This window comes from Physella acuta, unplaced genomic scaffold, assembly GCF_028476545.2.
Source record: "Physella acuta isolate Inbredline_101_S28 unplaced genomic scaffold, ASM2847654v3 ptg000714l, whole genome shotgun sequence".
NCBI classification, from domain to species: domain Eukaryota; kingdom Metazoa; phylum Mollusca; class Gastropoda; family Physidae; genus Physella; species Physella acuta.
Window position 1 is genome coordinate 849020 of NW_026732232.1, and position 21412 is coordinate 870431.

Consider the following 21412-nt stretch of genomic DNA (forward strand, 5'->3'; position numbering starts at 1 on the left):
TGTATAGAGAGTAAGTCTTGATCTTTTTAGCTTGGTGTATAGAGAGTAAGTGTTGATCTTTTTAGCTAGTTGTATATAGAGTAAGTGTTTATCTTTTTAGCTGGGTGTGTAGAGAGTAAGTGTTGATCTTTTTAGCTGGGTGTATAGAGAGTAAGTGTTGATCTTTTTAGCTGGGTGTATAGAGTAAGTGTTGATCTTTTTAGCTAGGTGTATAGAGAGTAAGTGTTTATCTTTTTAGCTGGGTGTATAGAGAGTAAGTGTTGATCTTTTTAGCTGGGTGTATAGAGAGTAAATGTTGATCTTTTTAGCTGGGTGTATAGAGTAAGTGTTGATCTTTTTAGCTAGGTGTGTAGAGAGAAAGTGTTGATCTTTTTAGCTAGGTGTGTAGAGAGAAGTGTTTATCTTTTTAGCTAGGTGTATAGAGAGTAAGTGTTGATCTTTTTAGCTGGGTGTATAGAGAGTAAGTGTTGATCTTTTTAGCTGGGTGTATAGAGAGTAAGTGTTGATCTTTTTAGCTGGGTGTATAGAGTAAGTGTTGATCTTTTTAGCTAGGTGTGTAGAGAGAAGTGTTGATCTTTTTAGCTAGGTGTATAGAGAGTAAGTGTTGATCTTTTTAGCTAGGTGTGTAGAGAGTAAGTGTTGATCTTTTTAGCTAGGTGTGTAGAGAGTAAGTGTTGATCTTTTTAGCTAGGTTATAGAGAGTAAGTGTTGATCTTTTTAGCTAGGTGTGTAAAGAGAAGTGTTGATCTTTTTAGCTAGGTGTGTAGAGAGTAAGTGTTGATCTTTTTAGCTACGTGTGTAGAGAGTAAGTGTTTATCTTTTTAGCTAGGTTATAGAGAGTAAGTGTTGATCTTTTTAGCTAGGTGTGTATAGAGTAAGTGTTGCTCTTTTTAGCTGGGTGTATAGAGTAAGTGTTGATCTTTTTAGCTGGGTGTATAGAGTAAGTGTTGATCTTTTTAGCTTGGTTATAGAGAGTAAGTGTTGATCTTTTTAGCTAGGTGTGTAGAGAGTACATGTTGATCTTTTTAGATATGTATGTATATTTTTTTAAGGAACATTTTCTTGTATAGGCCCATTATATAAGGCAAATAAATTGAGCTAATGAGTCTGGAACAATTTACTGATGAAAATACTTGTGCTGTTGCAGTCTGCCTCAAGAAGACAGTGACTTTGAGAGGGAACACACCCCACCAACCCCACCACCACGAAGGCTGAGCAGGAAAGGCGCCTCATTCAAACTTGGGTGTATTGGTAAACAAGGAAGTGATGAAAATCCTTTGATGAGGCGGGCTGGTCAGCCCCTCAGATTTCCTAGCCAGCAACAGGTAAGGTGTTAGGTGTACACCTCCAGTGCAGGTGTGTTCTTACCTCATTAGATAACCGATTGGTTGACCTGCTTAGTTTTACCTAGCTTTGAGACCATCCAGCATGGTCCAATGGTAGCACGCTTGGCTGCTATCCCTAATCACTTGAGTTCAAACACCAGGCTAAAGTCTGTTGGACATCCCTGAGTCCACCCAGCTCTGATGGGTACCTGATATGTTATGGAAAGTAAAGGCAGCTGGGCATAGTACCAATCACACTATCACAGAAACAATGGAAATTTACTTCATCCGTCCCATGGACCCTCAGTTTTGAAAGGGCATCTTTATGATGCCTAGATAAAACTACAGTATCCTAACCCAGCTAGATAAAACTAGAAGATCACAGTGAGCTGAACGATCTAATAACGAGTGTATAAAACTAAGGAAGATCCAGCGAGATAAAACTAACTTGACTGTGTAAACATCCCCAGAGCATCACCCAGCCATCAGTGGACTCCCAGCTACCACAGCCAACAATTCATGTAACATCAGGTCAGTTCCCACACGGCTCTACTTCATTTGCTGCTCTCTTAAGATCACCAGGCCAAATTTTAGACTGAAAAATTAAAATGTTTTAAATTTCTTTGTACGCTGATTAGATCCAGGGTTTGTTATATATAGGCCTACATCTAAGATCATATACGCAGGTGATATTTTAAATCAAAGTTGTTTTTTAAATTTAGTCTTGTCATATTAAATAAAAAAAACTAATTTTATCTTAAAATGGGTAGTGTGTAAATTTTTGCTCGTAAAGATTTTTATCTTAAAATGCATAGCATTTAAATTTTTCGCTAATAACAAATTTGATCTTAAAATGGGTAGAGTAAATTATTGCTAGTAACAAATTTTGTCTGTCCATAACATGCTGCAGGTGGCCGATTGGTCAGTTTCCTGCGGAAGCTTGGCCATCGCTCCAACAGAGGTATAAATCACATGGCTGTCTATCATGTAGTCTTTGTGTGCTCTAGAGATTTTCTGTGTGTTCCGTCCATTAGAAACATCATTTATAGAGTACACATTTGGCTCACATTTTAGCATCTTTCAGATGTAACTGTTGTAGCTTGTGTTAGGACATGAGTAGGCTGCCTTTTGTATAGTATTCAAGTTTACTAAAGAAATATGCATATAGGCCAGTTAAAACTAACCAATACAATAAGAAGCAAAATAGCTTGTTAGACAAGGGTTTGGGTTATATCAGAGAGCAAGGGTTTGGGTTCTGGCAGATAGCAAGGGATTGGTTTCTGTGAGATAGGAAGGGTTTGGGTATTCACTGTTTGCAGGGTTGTTTTGTTTACACCCTGAGCTGTATTTTTAGCCGGTACCTGTGTTCTTAAATATTGTATTTGTTATGTTACACTTAACTTTTTATAAATTGGGATGAAAATGAGGTTTAAGCAGTGGATATTTTTTTTTATTAATCAGAGCTTTAATGTCACACTGGTTTGGTTTGATATTTATCATTTTCCTCCACTATTTATAAATATCCTTATATCCACCAAAATGTACTCAGATCCGCTTAAATTTTCTCAAAAGGAAAGTCAACTCATTTTCCATTAGGTAATTTCATTGTACAGCTTCCTTTGTTCAAAAAGATCTTTAAAACAAACAATAGTTGTTTTTGATTTACTCCAGATTATATTGTCATTGATAATATAATTGTAACTATAAATATACATTTTTTGCCCCTAAATTTCATGGCCCAAGATAAGGTTTTAACTACATAACAGTTTGATGGGAATCATTTTTAAGCCAGGTTCTATGGACATGTTAAACCACATATTATTTTGAATTTTGTCTTTCATGCAGCTTTTCTTATTTTCACATGAAAATGTGCTGCTAGAATTGTGTGTACATTTAGAAAACTGCTCCATCACACTGCATGCTTTGTTTACAAGTTGTGTTTAGTAATTAAACATTAGTCTAGATAAGAAATATGTTACACCAGCTACCCTAGTTGGTGTTTCACCCAAAATTTAAATATGGCATTTAAAAGCAAAACTATTAGTAGGGCTGTACTCATACTTTACTAATTTTTTATTTTAAAAATACAAAAATTAAGTTCATAAGAGCAATCTAGTTATAGAAATCAAGATGTAGTAAAACAAATCTGAATAAAATATCTGAATGTATATCATGCAGTATATAGCAGAACATTTTATTTGAGATAGCTGTCTAGAAAAATTCAGCTGGGGTTGACCATTGTCTCAATATTCAACAAATGAGCTGTTCTTGTGTTTTATATATATACTGCCATTTTTTGTTTGCTTTTCATTCAATGCAAATTATTTTATTTTTACCACAAATTGCTTGTTTTCTAAAACACCACAACACTAATTTTATGCTTAATCACTACAACATGTTTGAATACTAAATACCACAATCTCTAATCAACAATTATTACCAAAAAGCACTATATTAATTACCATAAAGTTATTTTTAAAAGCTGTTTACCCATTGTGAAAATATGTGTATCGATTAATTATGAATTGTGAATTTAGAAACTGACTAAAAAGTTTTCTAATTAACCACCCACTATGAATTGAGGAATGAAGTTAAAAATGTTCTTGTGTCTACTCCTGCAGCAGAGGAGGTGCCTCGCCACGTGGATGTCAGCTCTGACCACTCCAGTCAACCCCACCGCTCTGTTGGCCGAGGTCCCTTGATTATACCCAAAGCTGTCCAACAGCAGCACTCACTATCTCCACGACAGCTTGAGAACAGGAGAAGTAGTGCTGAAACTTTGGTAGCCAAGGTTCGTTTGATTTCACTGAAACTTTCATTCATTGGTTGGATCTTAGACCACCAGCTAATTCTTAAACAACCAACTTGATATTTGGTTTTTAAACATCATATTTACTTTTTACATAGACTAATCCAAACTTTTAAATGGATATTACCCCAAATCAGTTAAAATCAATGTAAGAAAACAACGGACTATATGTTTCATTCAGCTGTTAAAACCACACAAATAAAAAATAAATAAATTCATGCTTATTTACAAAGTTGCATTGCAGACTATTTACCTGTAACTTTGGCTCTTTGATTAAAAACTCAAGGTTAGCTCACGTTTCACAAATCAAACAACGATAATAAATCAAATATATTCATGAATCAATGACAAATTGATGGGATTAGATAATAACTGAGTTTTAAGAAAATTTTAGAAAATTGAAGTGCAGAGTTTACAATTTTTACTTGATCTCTCAGGTTCTGCAGGATGAAGGACTGAACCGCTATGTAGACCCCAAATGTTTACAACGTGAAATAGCCGAGGCCACCAACATGACAGCAGAAGAGATGAATGTAGCTGCTCGGGAGATCATCAGAAGGTCAAGGCACCTTGAGCCTGACTACTATGAATGTGAAGAAACCAGCAACGTTATACCTCGCTCTCGGCGCTCCCCTGCCAACAGACACGAGCTACAGGACAATGCTCGCTATTCCAGTCCTACCAATAACATAGACAAACATTCACTGGTAAATGTTACTTCTTTATAGCCTTGGCTGGGCAAACAGCTTGTTAGTTAAACTCTGTTGAAACAGCATTGTGTGGTGCATATTTTACAAGGCATTTGCGTGACTTACTCCTTAACACAGCATTGTGCGGCTTATGTTTAGTGCATACTTTTATCAGGATACTGCATTTACACTAATATTGGATAATTGAGTTGTTCAACTTTAATAAATACATCAACAAATGCATGAGCTATTCTTTAACCCACTTGAAATAAATTCTATTACATTTTATCATCAAACAAAAATTAAATCTATTTCTAATTGCTTGTAAATAAAGAACCATTTCATTTCTTTGTTTATAAATCTCCACAGGAGCAACCTTTTTCTTACTATCAACAAATTTTAATTTAACAAAATAGGCCCTTCTATAGAAATTGACTTGCTTACTATCCACTAACAGGCATGATACATAGAGAATGATTTGTGAGGTTCGAGAGGATTCCTGGAAACTGGTGCTACTGCTATTACTAACAGGAATGATAACTAGAGAGTGATTTGTAAGATATGAAAGGATTCCTGGAAACTGGTGCTGCTGCTATTACTACCCATACCATAGACACTTAAACAGTATTGGGTGTACCTTTCAAAGATTGTGTCACCACTCTGTACATTGTCAAATAGATTGTGTCACCATGTTCTATACAAAGTTTTATAGATTGTGTCAACCCATTTTTTGAAAGGTCAGGCAGATTGTGTTACCATACCCTGTTAAAATGACTGCAGTCTAATAAGAGTCAAGTAGCCTTGGTTAGGAGATGATTTTAATTATTGTACATACTTATCCTATTTGTTGCAATTTGTAAACAAAATAAATTGTCCCAAATTATTTTCAATGATTCAGATGATCTATCAACATTTGAAATATTCCTTGTATTTTAAAACTAAACTATTCATTTGTTGTATTTACAATCATTGATTGGCAAAATAATATACTTACCTACTATTAACTTACATTACTTAAGTTTTCTTAAAATTATTCTCATATCATTTAAAACATTTTACCTTTAAAAACATTCATGAAGATGGTTGAATGTGTTCTTTTTTTTCTGAGTTTGCTAAAAAAAAAATCTTCCAAGTTGTGATTAGCTTTCTTTGGCTCTTTCATTCCTTCAAGCCAATATAACTCATTCTTTCATTCCTTCATGCCAATATATAATTCGCCCATTCATTCTTTTGTACAAATATATATTTCACGCTTTGATTCTTTCATACATTTATATATATTTCACACTTTTATTCTCTCATGTCAATATATCTCACACACATCATTCAATACGTCAATATTCTACTTATAAATACCTTTTAAAACATTATTCTTAAAAGTTGTATATTTACTATTGCCTGGTAACCATTCATTAAAATCTGATACACTTTTCTTTTATAATTGTAAATATTTAACAGAATGAATTCTATTTTATTCTTACATTTGAATGCTCTCCCCTATTTCTCCATCTTGCGGTGATGGTATTGATGTAACACAGTATTTTATCAGTGTTGTCTTATCTTGATATCTAGTCATTTCAGTTTGGTTTATTGCTAGTATCTTTCATTGCTCATTGCTGAATCTTTTTTCTTCTTCAGCTTGCTTGATATATAAACCTAGCAGTAATAGGAAGAGCATTAGCCAATTGTAGAAGAATCTCAAGACTTTAGAGTAGTGCTAGCTATGTTCTAGAGAGTCAGGATACCTGCCCTCATTCATGTATCATTCAGTCTAAGCTTTAATTGGAAAACTGCTAACTAAATTGATTGGGTGATCCTGAGTTGACTCTAAATTAATGACATCTGGTCTTTCATGTGCATCATGGCACTTCCTGTCATGTGCATTGTGGCGCTTCCTGTTTGTGATTGTACAATACTTTAGTGCTCTAACACCAATTTTTTTAACACATAGACAACTTAGTTCTAAAGATGAAGTAGTTTTTAAATGTTATATAAGAAGATTAGTCCCCAATGTCCTGGACCAATGACTTGTATCATCTGGACACAACATGCTCCCTAGCTCCTTTGAAGCATTACCATCTCACTAATGTATGCACTTATTTTAAATGCTGTAATGTGCCTCTACCCAGCTGGACTGGGCATTTGTAGAGGTTAGAGCAGAAGTACCTGATGTACTCAGCAGACTATCATAGTACAATACATTGTTGGTCAGCTGCTAGTTCACCTGTCTTTTTGCATGTATATATATATATATATATATATATAAATATATATATATATATATATATATATATATATAAATATATATATATATATATATATATATATATATATATATATATATATATATATATATATATATATATATGTAATATTTTTCAAATTTTTCAATGCAAGCTCTATCCACTTGCCATGAATGTACCTTAAAGTTTCTGATTTGGTAATGGATGTTCCGTGTTGTACTCATCAGTCTCAGGCTGACCACCAGGCTGACCGCTGGGCGCCATTGTTTACAGTTAGTTCAAACTATTCTAATTGAATGATATTAAGATCATCATTTGCCATTTTATATCAATAATCAACAAAAATTGTTTGGTAGGTTAGCTAATTTTTGGGTTAGAGTTTTTTTAATTTAAATCTCCAAAATATTTCAGTGTAGTTTGACTGAAGTTGATAACCAATATTAACATTTGTAAGCAATCCTAGGTTTCAGTCTTCTTTTTCCTTAAAGCCTCTATATCTGGTATTTTTCTTCATCATGGACTAGATTGATCTGTGACCAAAGTGTGCATGTTAAAATTTAAGTTTTCCTAACAGATCACTACAGCATGTTGGCAACTAAACCTTTCAATGCTAGATCATGTATGCTGATGAGAGTGTATATACAATGTTGTACATATCTTACATATCTGTGTTTCTTGTGATAACCTCAGTAACATTCTGCATCTTGTGCCTTGACAGTTTTTCTACTTTACTAAACATGTACAGTTGTCCCATGGTGACAAACACTGGTTAACTCCCTTTTGTGATTGGATGATAATCTGATTCATTTCTTTAGATATGAACCCTCATATTAGGAGAAGAAACTTATTTAATGAATTACTGTAAAAGCTAAAGAATAAATAAATAATAACTTTAAATATAACACTTAATTAAAGCCAGTACAATATTGGCAGGATGTAATGAAAAAAGTTTAAGTTTGAACTTATCTTTTTCTGTGTATTCATTTTTACAGCTCAAATGAAAGTTATATTTTTGTTATGATTGTAATAGTTTGCTACAGTACACTTGATTTGAAATCCTTTCTTCTAATGACCCCATCTAGCGCTGAGCCCACAAGCTTTACCCCGAGGTTTTGATCTAGGACTTCCTGGTCCTGAATGCCAGTTGCTCAACTGGTCCTCTCTTATGGTGCACATTTGTGCAGACACACAAGATTTCAAGTTATAAACCTCCCCAATTTAAAAACAATTTTTAAAACATGTCACTCATTTAATATTGTCTTTTAAAAAAATCTAAACTTACTTTATTATGATGTAAAATACAGCATTTTTTCTTGTCAAAAACTGTTGAGTTATAGGTGAGGTTTGTCCTGGTCTAGATCCTTGTCCTAATCTAAAATGACAAGTTGTAAAGATAAGGTTGTCCTAATCTAGATGACAATTTGTGTTTGTCACATGACCAAGTCAAAATGGTCAAGTTTTTTCTGATCTAGATGGACAAGTTTTGTGCTAATCTGGATGGTCAAGTTTTGTGCTAATCTAGATGGTCAAGTTTTATGCTAATCTAGATGGACAGGTTGTGTTTGTTGTATATGGCCCTAAGTAAGGCATTAAATAGCTTTTTGAGCCTAGTTACCCTGAGACCATTATTCCCTTCTCATTAATTATTTATGCTGTTAATTTATTATTGTAGAGTGTTCTTGTGATGACGACATTGCATTTAAAAGACGATTGATAAATCTTTTCACCCACCCTAGCACTCACTTGGTGGCGCAGTATCTGCTACTTTTTTTAAAATCTCCAGCCACTGGGACCTTAGTGTTGGCCTCTGCTGTCATTTGTCTAATTACAATCTTACAATAGGAAGTTACTATAGGCCTACACTTCATACAATTGTGGACTTCAAATAATATAAATAAATTAAAATCTAGTAAATTATATCATTAGCTCCAATCAGGATGTATAAATTGGATGAAGCAGGTTTTTAAAATCTAAATTACCAATCTATTTATTTGATAATTGAGGAAGTGTGTTGAACTTGTCAAGTGATGTGTGCAATAATGTGTACAATGTGTACACAGACATCTGTTGTTGTTGGATGAGGCAATTCCATGGGAACTTGTAGGTTTACCCCCCCCCCCCCCCCCCCCATCATCAATTCCAAGGGAAGTTGTAGCTTAGCCCTCCCCCTACCGTTGTTTTTACTAGTTTGCTTTTCTTGTCAAAATATTTTTCAATTACACCAAATCTAAACAAAAACTTTTACGTAATGTATTCTATCTTATTTTAGGATATTAATTATTGTAAAAGGCATTTATGTAAATATTTTGTTTATCTGGTGGTCTCAAACTATTGAGACATTTCCAGCCAACAGAGACAAAAAATAGTGAGGGGATAAACTGCGCTTAGGCGATGTATTTTTAGTTCTTCACTGTTGTACTTGCTGTGGTTGGTTCAGACCCTAGATAGAAGGCTGTGCCTTAGATTTGTATCTATCTTGGTGGTTCTATTTTTAGTATCATGGTGATGCCAAAAGAAGAGCTCACTTTTTTATTATTTGTTGTTGTGAAAATTTATTTACACTGGAATCAATTCTTCAACTTTTGAAATGTATGTTGATTAAACTTGTGTCAACATGTTTCTTGACAAAAGAACTATTTTGTAAAAAAAACAAGTAGTATTTACCTTTTTACCCTCAATGTTTCATCTACACAATGTTTCCCTTACACAAACTGGAATAGTGCTATATTCAAATGAAATATATTTTTCCAACAAAGTGATTTCAGGATAAGTATTTAAATATAATAATATGATCTATTGTGATTATTATAAACAGAATAAATTCTAATTTTTATTTTTTAAGGAGTTCACTTTTACAAGGGGCTAAGTCAAATTTTCTTGATTGTTCTAATCAATATAAATAGATATACATTGACCGAGATATGCAGCAAGAAATCTTGTTAAAAAGACTAACCACCTTTTGCTGGTGAACTCCTGTACTCGTGGACTACCAAAACATGATATAATGATGTAGAACATTTTAATCTGTGATTTTTTTTATGCTGAAGTTTTATTCATTCTTCAGATACAATTGTGTATATTATTTAAAACAATTTTTAAAGATATTTAAACAAAGTGCAATACTGGGTATTTATTAACTTAATTTAACCCGTTTTTATACAAGTGATCTGTAGCGTTGCCAGATATTCTACTGGCTAACGGATGAAAGTGTACACATAACATTTTCAAAAAGTTTTCAATAACAATTGTGGATGCAGCTTTTCATAATAATTTAAACCCATAATATCGGACTATGTGTAGAAGTTCTGGCACAATCAATATCTATTTATAGACTAAGCTTTTGTTAAGAAACCTAACTTTAGTTTAGGATTAAGAATTTATTGCACCATAAATTGTTTATTTGGCCGGTCATTAGACAGCATATTTTTATGGTCCAGTAGTGCTGTAAGCTTTCTGTAAACATTCTACTTGCAGCACTCATATTTTTGTTTTAAAAATTGGAACTAGATTCTATCCACCAGATTTTATTCAACTGATTCTTTCTGTTTGTGCTGAGCAAACAAGTCCTTGATTATCTCCCTGTTTACCTTGAAAGTATAAACTAAACTGAGACATTGATTATCTCCCTGTTTACCTTGAAAGTATAAACTGAACTGAGAATCTGATTATCTCCGTTTACCTTGAAAGTATAAACTAAACTGAGAATCTGATTATCTCCCTGTTTACCTTGAAAGTATAAACTAAATTGAGACCTTGATTATCTCCCTGTTTACCTTGAAAGTATAAACTAAACTGAGACCTTGATCAGTCCTCCTCCCCTATTGTGGCAATATCTCTCTAACACATGGTGTTGAAACCGCCTTTTAAAACATTTTTGCACTTGAATGTTTATTATTTTACATTTAATTGCATTTCTTAAAGTGATATTGTAATCATAAATGTAGAATTTTTTTGTTTCTTCTTATTTTGTGCTTCAGATTTTTAATTATCTAGAGTGTTCAAACTTTCCAAATGAATTCTTGTCATGTATAGAAACCACTAACAATTCCTAGCCTGATTAGGTTATGCTTTAATGTCATTAGACTATTTATTTCATTTTTTATGTACATACATGAAGCTCTTGAGGATCATTTTAAATTAACAAATTTCAGAGTAACTGATTGATGAGTACACCATTTGTGTAGTCACCTTTTTATGTGCGTATGGTAGTAAACTTAATTCACGTGCCTCAAACTGACCATCTGTTTAACTTAAACTGAACTGGGTCTATTCAGAATGGACAGGTGTTCAATTCAAACTGAACAGGTGTTCACCAGGTGTGTCTGGTGTCTGGTCTGCAAGGTGTGTCTGGTCTGCCAGGTGTGTCTGGTCTGCCAGGTGTGTCTGGTCTGCCAGGTGTGTCTGGTCTGCCAGGTGTGTCTGGTCTACCAGGTGTGTCTGGTCTACCAGGTGTGTCTGGTCTGCCAGGTGTGTCTGGTCTACCAGGTGTGTCTGGTCTACCAGGTGTGTCTGGTCTGCCAGGTGTGTCTGGTCTACCAGGTGTGTCTGGTTGTGTCTGGTCTACCAGGTGTGTCTGGTTGTGTCTGGTCTACCAGGTGTGTCTGGTCTACCAGGTGTGTCTGGTCTACCAGGTGTGTCTGGTTGTGTCTGGTCTACCAGGTGTGTCTGGTTGTGTCTGGTCTACCAGGTGTGTCTGGTCTACCAGGTGTGTCTGGTTGTGTCTGGTCTACCAGGTGTGTCTGGTCTACCAGGTGTGTCTGGTTGTGTCTGGTCTACCAGGTGTGTCTGGTTTAGCTGCAGCACTCACCTGCTTTTACTTAACTGTTGTTTTAACCTCTTACTTTATTTCTCTATTATTTTAAGATGTTTAAAAATAATTTAATAATTTAATAATTTAAAATTATTAATTAATGAAACAAGTATTGCATCCAAAGCATCTCTGTGTAAATCTTGTGTTTAATAAAATAAAATTTAATTTGTATAGAATGAAAAAAATTCCAGTTTGGTGTAAAAGTAAAAATGGGACAAAACTTGCTGTGAGAATTTTTTCTTCTCTTTGCTTATCTCCCTTGCTCTCCCATGTTTTTTTTTTTTATCTACTGTCCTTGATGCCACTGGATTTGTTGACGTGCAATAAATATTTCAACAATAATATGCCCTGAACAGAATCAGAGTTTTGTCTTTCTTTATCGTTGTTCTTGTCTGATTACAAGATGTAAATTTTAAGACGAGGATGTTACATGTGAAAGTAGGCATGAACAACAAAGCATATCCAAATAAGAATAACTGGTACAAATCTGAGTCTAAGAAACGTTTTTACTACTTTCTTTTAATGTTTTATATTTAGTAGGAATTTGAAAATTAAATAAGAAGTATAATGACAAATGACCTAATGAAATAATGCACTTGTAAGTTGGCTGTTTCGTATATAGTTGTAACTGAAAGATAAAATGGCTGTGAATGAAATGACTAAAAATTATGATATGGCGATGAAGTCATCCAGTTATCGATACATTATTTGGGTTTGAAACGCCCTGCATATTTCCTGAAAGATTCACTGAATCGAACAACAACTCTTTTTGTTTTTATGTTTGCTGATGTATCTTGTAACTTCCATGCTGACTGCGTCCTCTGTTGGGACGAATGTAGCAGAACTCGTATATTCAGTCACAGCCTGACCCACAGCCTTGGCATCAATATTCAACCTTCCTATAGGTGAGTACAAATGTCGCTGATACCCTAGTCCCCTGTTGGCCAGCAAACCCTGGGAAGAATTAAAAGATTGTTATCTCGTAGACTTACAAAAAACTGCTAATTCTACAAGTTGCTTAGCGTGAAATGCGCACACACAACCCTGATAATGCTCTGCACTCAAAAACCAATGAACCTGGTGTTATCTCAAGTTTTATCTAGCAAGTTTAAATGTTAACAGACACCGCTGATGTGGTTGCCACTACAACAATATACCATCAAATACAAATAGCATAATTATGTTTTTGCCTTTGACGAAATCTGTATGAAAATTCCCCTTTAGTCAGATCAACTAAAACCTATTGAAATGTGTACTTACTAAAACACTCTGAAAGATCCACTGTGCATTAGGGCGGGTATCTTGGTTCCTGTCGAGCACGACGAATACAAGGTTTCTTGTATCGGTGCTGTAATTCACTGGCAGGCCAGGAGTCTGAGAAGGAGATAGTCAAAAGCTCTCATGTTTAACTCAAACATGAGGCATAAAATAGACATGTGTGAGGAACAAGGCATCTTTGCTACATATGAAAGCTGTCCATCGAATTGACAGGAAGAGTCAATGATTCAAGATTCTCAATAAAAATACCTTTTCCATTACGGGGTTGGCGTGGTCGAGTCGGTAAAGCTCATGGTTGCTAAACCGAAAAGTCTCGAGTTCGATCCCTCGGGCAGATGAGGCTCGTTAGCTGGGGACAGCCACTCTTCTAGGAGAGACAACTCCAAAATTAAACAACTGCTGCCTTGTAGTTTGTTCTTGGTTGGACAAAGGCTATGGAAGCAAATCCAAAAAGAAAAGCAGGCTGAAATCGGAGTCAATGGCCTCAATGGCGCATAACCAGTTGACACGTAACGCTTAATTGTGTTGGAGGCGTGGTCGAGTCGGCAAAAAGCTCATGGTTGATAAATTCGAAATAAGTCTCGAGTTCAACCCCACTGGCAGATAAATCTCGATCCCCTTCAACACTAATAATTAAGAACGAAGAAGAAGAAGACACAAAAACGAGATGTAACAACAACACAAAATAAAATAGTTCAAATAATATTTTCCAATTGTTTTATTGATAGGAACATTATGTAAACCTTGATAAAACATTGGAAATTTTAATATATAATATTTACATAAATCACCAGCCAAAATATTGAATGACATTCCTAGGTACCCTGAATGGGGGAAGGGGGGGGGGGTCTGATTTATGTGAGGAAGGGGAGGGGGTGGGGAGGTTAAAATTTAAAAAAAATTGCAATAAAAGTTGATCCTTAAGAGAATGCACGACGATGAGGTGGGAGGGAGGTGGAGGAACCAAACAAACGAAGCTGAGTTTACAACATATTCAAGTTTGGCCGTGTTTAACACAGAGAACGACTTACTGGCCCAGAAACTACTGCCAACAAATTGCCATATGTAAAGGGGGCTGTTCTGGAAAGCGTTTGATGAAACACACAGCCCAAGCTCCAGATGTCTGTCTGTAAAAACATTTACACCGTATCTATAGCTTTTAATAAGTTTATAAATAATGATGTATTTTTATTAACGTTTTCAACGATCTAATTCTAAGTTATATTACCGAGTATATTTCTTTTTAAATGTAGGTAGCTATAGTTACAAATAAATAACTCTCTTTTTACTGATCCGCGTTGCTTTAGTAATTTTTTGTCAATTTTAAAATTCTGACCTAAAGACTTGCAAAGAAGAGAGTTTACTTTTTCGTTATAGCGTTGCTCCTGCAGTACTTTTGGACTCATATAGCAAGGTGTTCCAGCAAATGTACCTCCACTCTGTGCTGTGAATTCCTACTCCCTGTCGATAAAACAAGATGTTTTCGTTACATAGCCAACTTTCTCACAATTTGTAATTTGCTATATGAGTTAGGGTTTAAAATTCTACTTATAGGCTTATACCTGAAGAAATGAAATCCGTTTGAGCATTGAGCATATGCAATAAAACATATGTAGAAAATGAGGAAGTAGGCAGTGGTTATAAAAAAAATGTTAAATTATGTCTTGGGCCACGCTTGATAATACACTGATTAGTCTATATAATCGCAATATTTTTTTAAATAGCTGAAAGTTAGCTCATGATATTGAACTTTAATGGGCCGTTTTATCTTTAACCATTGCTAGTCAGACAAGACTCACCACTTCGGTGTGAGACACTTACCTAGCAATGCCCAGATCACCAACTTTAATGTTGCTGTTTCCACCCAGGAGAATGTTGTCAGGTTTTATGTCACGGTGCATTATCTTCTCCCCGTGGAGATACTGGGGAGAGATTTGTATTTGACGATAACAATTGTAATACAGACCTCTATTAGGGAAACTAGATGTGGGATACTTAAATACACACCGTAATGGCATCAGCCATCTGGGCAAACCACAGCAGAGCCTGCTGCTCTGGTACAACACTGACGATTGCATTGGTGAGGTTGCCACGCCCACAGTACTCGAGTACCAGACACACCAAGTTGTCACCAACAAAAGCGTACTGCCCGCACTGTACGATGTAGGGATGTGACAGCCTCATCATGAGCTCAGCCTCAGCTTTCGCTTGGTTGTAATTCGTCTTTTCAGTCAGGGCAATTAGTTTAAGCGCATACTGGAAATACAATACAAAACTTCCGGTCATTAACTCGTCAGTTGTAAAGTAAGTATACAATTAAACGTAGAATTTGTATACATATGTTGGCTGGTTATTTTATTGTTATCTTTAAGTAAAATAGTTACTTCTACGGTCTAAGCATTGGATGGTGGCAGCCTTAAGGGTGGCCGCGAAAGCTGGCTTATTGTTGGCCCAGCCGATATTTTGTTTCTGTGGCCAGATGTTTATAACTGTAGCCCGAAATTTGCATCTGTGGCCTGATGTTTAAACACGTGGCCCGATGTGTGTACCAGTTGCCCGATGTTTTGTTTTCATGGCTAGGAATCTTCCGGCCGCTTGGGTGTCGAGCTAGATCGTTGTGAGTACTACTGAGTATTCATAAAAGGACTTAAACCATATTTGAATCAGTGCAAGTAGTGAAGCTAGAACTAGAAATGATAACATTTACACGTGTGATTCCGAGATTACATAGCAGTGCAAGTAGTTGTTAGAACTCACCCGGAGAAAAAAGTCTGAAAGAAACACTGATGCTGTATTGTATAATGGGTGAGAAGCGTAGTGGTGGGAGGTCTGCTTTAAGATTTATTTCTATACACACACAGAGGCACACACACACACACACATATATATATATATATATATATATATATATATATATATATATATATATATATATATATATATATAGTCAATCTTACCTCATTACCGTTCGGTACTCTTAAACGATAAACTTGTCCAAATGCACCACCGCCAAGCTTTGATAAAATTTGGTAGGACATTCTGATAGGACTACTGCAATTCAGAATTGGAAACATATAAGCCATTATAAGCCCTACTTGACCTAAGTAAAATACTTGTGTGTTTATCTATCATTTCCACGTCTATCTTATTCATTTAGCACATGCAAACATGTTACTTAACTGAAACATTAATTCGGTTATGCGTATGTAGGCTACACTTAGTATAAGTAGTTAAAGTATCGACTTTTCACTAATTTGAAAACACTGTAGGGATTGATCGATGATTCTTAATAACATGAAAAAAGTTTTTATGCTTCATTCTATTGGTTTAAAAAAAAAATAACTTACACATTAACAGCAAAACTGTGCCCGAACCTTTCCGAGTATTGTGGCTCAAACGTTCGTTATAGCCTTATTGTCTAATGCCTGAAATGGAAATGGAACAAGTATGGAAAATCTGCAGATTAACGCGGAGTCTTAAAATAGATTGTTGAGGAATTTCTTTGAACCTAAAAATAACCCAGAAACCGTGAAGTTCTGAGAAAAGAATCTATTCAACAAGGGCGGAGATGGAGGGGGGGGGGTATAATAATTCTGGCATATTTTAAATTATGATCAGACATGTTACCACAGCAAGGTGAAAAAAATGGGCTGTTAGTTATTTGCGCTATGTACTCTTAACACATTCTTAACTAATTTGGGCAGTGAGATCTTTCTTAGGTCAGATCTAAAAATAATTTCTTAAAATCCAATAATGAGTTATCTTCCGGTTAATGAAAATACCCATTAATCAACCCTTAGTCAGACATACAATAGTTACTATTATTATAGTATTGATCGCTTTAAAAAGCGTTCGACATATAGGAAATACCCGAAGCTATTAGATTTCATATAAACAATAAAATAGCCTAATTAAATAAAATGCATGAGAAAAATGTTACTAGAGGATTAAAGATCTCGGTTTTTTAATTTCGACAGATAAAATTTTGCGCATAATTAGCATAATTTTTGCCGAGACCCGTGGTCAAGAGGGTAACTAGCACCAGAAGCAGAAGTTTTCAAAACTGTTTGTAATTGTCCCTTAAGTTAAAACACCCGTGTCTTTGTTGGTGTCGATGTTGATGTCGATGTATGCACACACTTTTAAAGCACTTTTATTTGCCTACCATGTTTGTATTACATTGTGAATAGCAGTAGTAATCATGTTTAGCCTGTCGACTTAGTTGAATAAATACCTTTCACACGAACCGTGTATGCAACTATTTCAGGTTAGCCTGTCGTCATGGTTGGATAAATACCTCTGATACGAACCTTGTGTGCAACTCTGTCCAGAGTTAATCTCTCCCTTCTTTTCTATGTAACTTGCCTCATCGCGTCTACACATTTTTCTTGCACTGAGGATACCAGTTGAGGGTCTGTATTTCTCTATGGGTTTTCAGCTAAATAAATTTACGATCACACCTTTACTTTGGTGGATGTTGTCTTCAACAGTACGTTGGTATGTCCACTGCCACAGCGCTTCGTTGGTACTCGTTTGGACAGCAGATTAGTTCCGAGAAGTGTGTTGATAAGCACCTGCATTTTGATTTTGTTGGTGCAGTAGCTCTCCATATTATATCTGCACTACACAGCAAACTGGTTTTACTGTTGTGTGGAACAAGAACGGAAAAAAGTCACAGAAAAAAAGAAAAATAGTCGCTATTTTTGCTAGGAAAAAAAATCACAGAAAAAAGTCACATAGTAAAATTTTTATCGGAAAAAAAAGTCACAGAAAAAAGTTACAAAAGTGTTCTAAAAATAGTTTGATTTATTTGTTGAGAGTTGTTACATTTGGGTGGTTATAAATATAAGTGGTGATTTTTAGTAATATATCAATAAATCGTAAAAGCAATATGATTTTTAATAATAACCCGAGTTGGATTATCACAAAAAGTAAATACCTGGTAGAAAAACGAATTATTAAAAAAATGTATACACATGGTTGTGTTTTGTATGTGTTTTGCTTTTGCTGTAGGCCTTCCCTATGTCGACCTTGTCCGTCCACAGGTCCACATTGTGCATTGTTGATGTTTTACTTTAACGACATCCTTTGTACTGTGTCGACTTTTTTGCTTGATCCTGTGCTTTGTGATGTAATGACGGTGATAATTGTGGGAATTAAGGGTGGCTGAACTATTGTTGCGACCCGTTGAGGACAACAATTTAGATTAACTAGGCCTTCTTCCCATTTCACGCTGATTCAAAGTTTGTATTTTAAAAACACGATGAAAACTGAGTTGGTTGGAATATTCTACTTAATTCTATTCTATAACAGAATTAAAACCTCATTACTTCAGACTCAATAGTTTTTCGTTTGTTACCTTACAACTACAGCATTGGCACATTATATGACTAAAATATTTACATTTCATTAATTCATCGTATGTTGATTTGTACTTTCTGAAAACGCAAAGTATTAACAACTCCCATGAAAATACATATTTGTGACTTTTTTCCTTTGACTTTATTTTCTGTAACTTTTTTCCTGAGACTTTTTTACTTTCTCGTATATACGAAGTATAGAGAAAGTATTGTAATCGTGCACAAAAATCACTTGAAATTTTAACAATTTTCACCGTATTACACCTCAGTCCTTCATCACATCCGAAGTTTAGAGGACTTATTTTAATCGGGCAAAAATTATCAATCCAGATTTATCAAAACTAAGAGGTTTTATGTGTAATCCAGTCTGAAAAACCGGGCTTTGCAATTCTGTCCGTATGTCTGTGTGTGTGTGTGTGTGTGTGTCCGTGTGTAAACACGATAACTTGAGTACCGTTACAGCTAGGTTGATGAAATTTCATATATAAGTATTTTATCAAAATCGTAGATCCGTATCAACTTTTGAGCGATTTCCGATAACCGGAAGTGGTATTTTTTCTACTTTGAATTTTTCAAAAGCCTATAACTTGAGTACTATTTCAGATAGATAAATGAAATTTCACATGTAAGTATAAGATCTAATTCTCTACCTTCTGTTAAATTTTGAGTAACTTCCGTTGACCGGAAGTAGTAATTTACGCCACTTCCGATTTCTCAAAAAACTAATGTAAATTTTTAAAGTACTAATAATATTGCGCACTAGTATGCACTTTTTTATTTAGCGTTCACTTGGTGTGTAATTCTTTTGTCCACGAGATTTTATTCTATTTTTAAAACTTTAAGTATTTAAAATGGATTAAAAATCATGTCTATAGCCGAGTTCCCATCCCCTGTTATTTTATATAAAAATATTCGAGAAAGTTTAGGGGAGATCACTCCCGGTTTATTTCTTCCTGAAACCGTGTCTAAGACCCTTAAGTTAATCTACAATGAATGGTAGACCTAGACCATTGGAGCCCCCTTCCCCTTCCACTGTTTGTTGTCGACTGTTGAATCCGTTTTACCTTTTCTTTTTTATGTCTTACACCATTTATCCTTTTATATAAAACTTACCGTTCTTCTCTATATTCTCCAAATGTGTCAGATCCAGTGATCTTCTCACACATGCCAGCCCTCTTGTTGGTTAGTTCAAGCTTAAAAATCGTTGATATGAAAACTTTTAAATCCAACAACATTCTTAGGCGTGTTTGCCTGGGGTTATTTCCCGTTTCATCATTATATTTAGTAATCTTTTAAATGAAGTTGTAATAAATAGTGTATTAAGTGTATTTTAGATTAAAATTAGGTACTCTTGCGTTGTTATTTGAGACGAATGTAGCAAAAAAGTTTTAATAAAATCGATGAATTTAAAGTGGATTCAGTAAAAATCATGGCTGCCAAACCGAAAAGCCTCGAGTTCGATCCCCTGGCTAGATGAATCTCGATTACCGGGGACAGCTACTTATATAGGAGAGAAAACTCCAAAGTCAAACAACTGCTGCCTTGTAATTTGTTTTTGGAAGTAAAATCCAGAAAGAAAAGCAGGCTGAATATGGCGCATAACAGGTTCACACGAAATACTTGAATTTGTTCCGTCTAACACTGCAATTCAGAACGAACAAAAAGTAAAAAGTGGGTCAAAAACGAGTTGCAAAATTTGAGCATAAGACATGGAGTATATTTTTCCAGTTCATCTTGTTATACTACTAAGCAATTATCATTAAAATAAACTTTTCTTTTTTATCTTTCAATCGATGCTGTTTTAAAATTATTTAGTGCTTAATTATATGAGATTGTTGGGATAAATTAAAAGTATTTAAGTGTATTTTTTTTACTCCCACGTTTTCTTTAACTTGCTTTCGCGTCTGTTTGTTTGTTTGGCTCTCCAATCAAATATTGCGATCGAAATTTCGGGCACTTCCCAGTTAGCTAGCGCGCTGAAATTTTCAGGAAAGCTTTGTTTCCGATGACAATAGAATATTCAATTGTTATTATTACTAAATTGATCCATGGAAACATTTTATTGATCATTTTAGACCCCTATATATTTGTACAAAAAACGTGGGAAAAGGGACATAACCCAGTATATGTAATTTGATGAAAACAAGGTTCGGTACTTTCCCCCTTCAGGCTTACTGAGTAGTGGTCACGCGGTGTTTGTGTACAAACCTATGCAAATCTAACACAGAAGAAACGTCGATTGGAAAAGGCACGTGTTTTTTACGAGTTGTCTTCGTTTACCCAAAAAAAAGTGAATGCGAGAAGATCAAATCGATAGCAAGACAGACAAACAAACAGACAAAGACTAAAAAGTAGAAAATAATTATCATTAAAAAAGTTTTTAAAAACCCACGTTTTCTGATTGAACTAAAAAGTAGAAAATAAATGCTATACATCACAATAATGCAAGCGATCACTCTATTATAAGCGATGAAAAACGTGGGGCGCCGTGATTTTCTTACAGTTTCTAATACTGTTGACTCTCTACAAGCTCCCTAATATAAATCAATAGTATTATGTAATCAATAGTAATATAACTTTTACATCTTATATTAACAATGACCGATAAAATTTTTTTACTTCGGCGCCCCACGTTTTTCATCGCTTATAGTAGAGTGATCCCTTTCATTATTGTGATGTATAGCATTTATTTTCTACTTTTTAGTTCAATCAGAAAACGTGTTTTTTTTTAAAAACTTTTTTTAATGATAATTATAATGTGGTGAAATGGTGGGTAGATAAATACATTGTGTATAGTTTGCGATCATTTAACTTAGCTATACATTCAAACGACCAAAATGATTAACACGAATGAGATTTTAAAAATGTATTTCTACAATAACATTAGCAGGACTCCAA

At 34.8% G+C, this 21412-nt stretch overlaps 3 protein-coding genes across 9 annotated transcripts in view; 1 reads left to right on the forward strand and 2 right to left on the reverse strand.

Annotated features, from left to right (window-relative positions):
• LOC131949797 (muscle calcium channel subunit alpha-1) overlaps window positions 1-9189 on the forward strand; it is an 82344-nt gene extending 73155 nt beyond the window's left edge. For 4 of the 7 annotated variants that reach the window (XM_059311753.1, XM_059311754.1, XM_059311755.1 and 1 more), the window contains 5 exons: window positions 1148-1325; window positions 1796-1856; window positions 2236-2286; window positions 3947-4116; window positions 4572-7065. In XM_059311753.1, coding sequence (XP_059167736.1) covers window positions 1148-1325; window positions 1796-1856; window positions 2236-2286; window positions 3947-4116; window positions 4572-4862 — 751 coding nt within the window. In that variant the 3' untranslated portion in view covers window positions 4863-7065. Of the gene's footprint in view, window positions 1-1147; window positions 1326-1795; window positions 1857-2235; window positions 2287-3946; window positions 4117-4571; window positions 7066-8148 lie in introns of those variants that run through there. The other 3 variants (XM_059311756.1, XM_059311757.1, XM_059311759.1) reach the window with 3 other exon arrangements.
• Window positions 9190-12378: 3189 nt separating this feature from the next.
• LOC131949806 (serine/threonine-protein kinase Nek1-like) lies at window positions 12379-14608 on the reverse strand. Its single transcript, XM_059311788.1, has 4 exons — window positions 14519-14608; window positions 14186-14281; window positions 13137-13250; window positions 12379-12830 (listed from the first exon to the last, which is right to left on the reverse strand). Exons 1-4 carry the CDS (start codon window positions 14558-14560, stop codon window positions 12621-12623), a joined length of 462 nt encoding a protein of 153 aa, XP_059167771.1. The 5' UTR covers window positions 14561-14608; the 3' UTR covers window positions 12379-12620.
• LOC131949780 (uncharacterized) lies at window positions 14609-16590 on the reverse strand. Its single transcript, XM_059311728.1, has 5 exons — window positions 16502-16590; window positions 16112-16205; window positions 15162-15410; window positions 14976-15076; window positions 14609-14615 (listed from the first exon to the last, which is right to left on the reverse strand). Exons 2-5 carry the CDS (start codon window positions 16190-16192, stop codon window positions 14609-14611), a joined length of 438 nt encoding a protein of 145 aa, XP_059167711.1. The 5' UTR covers window positions 16193-16205; window positions 16502-16590.
• Between the last annotated feature and the right edge of the window lie 4822 nt (window positions 16591-21412).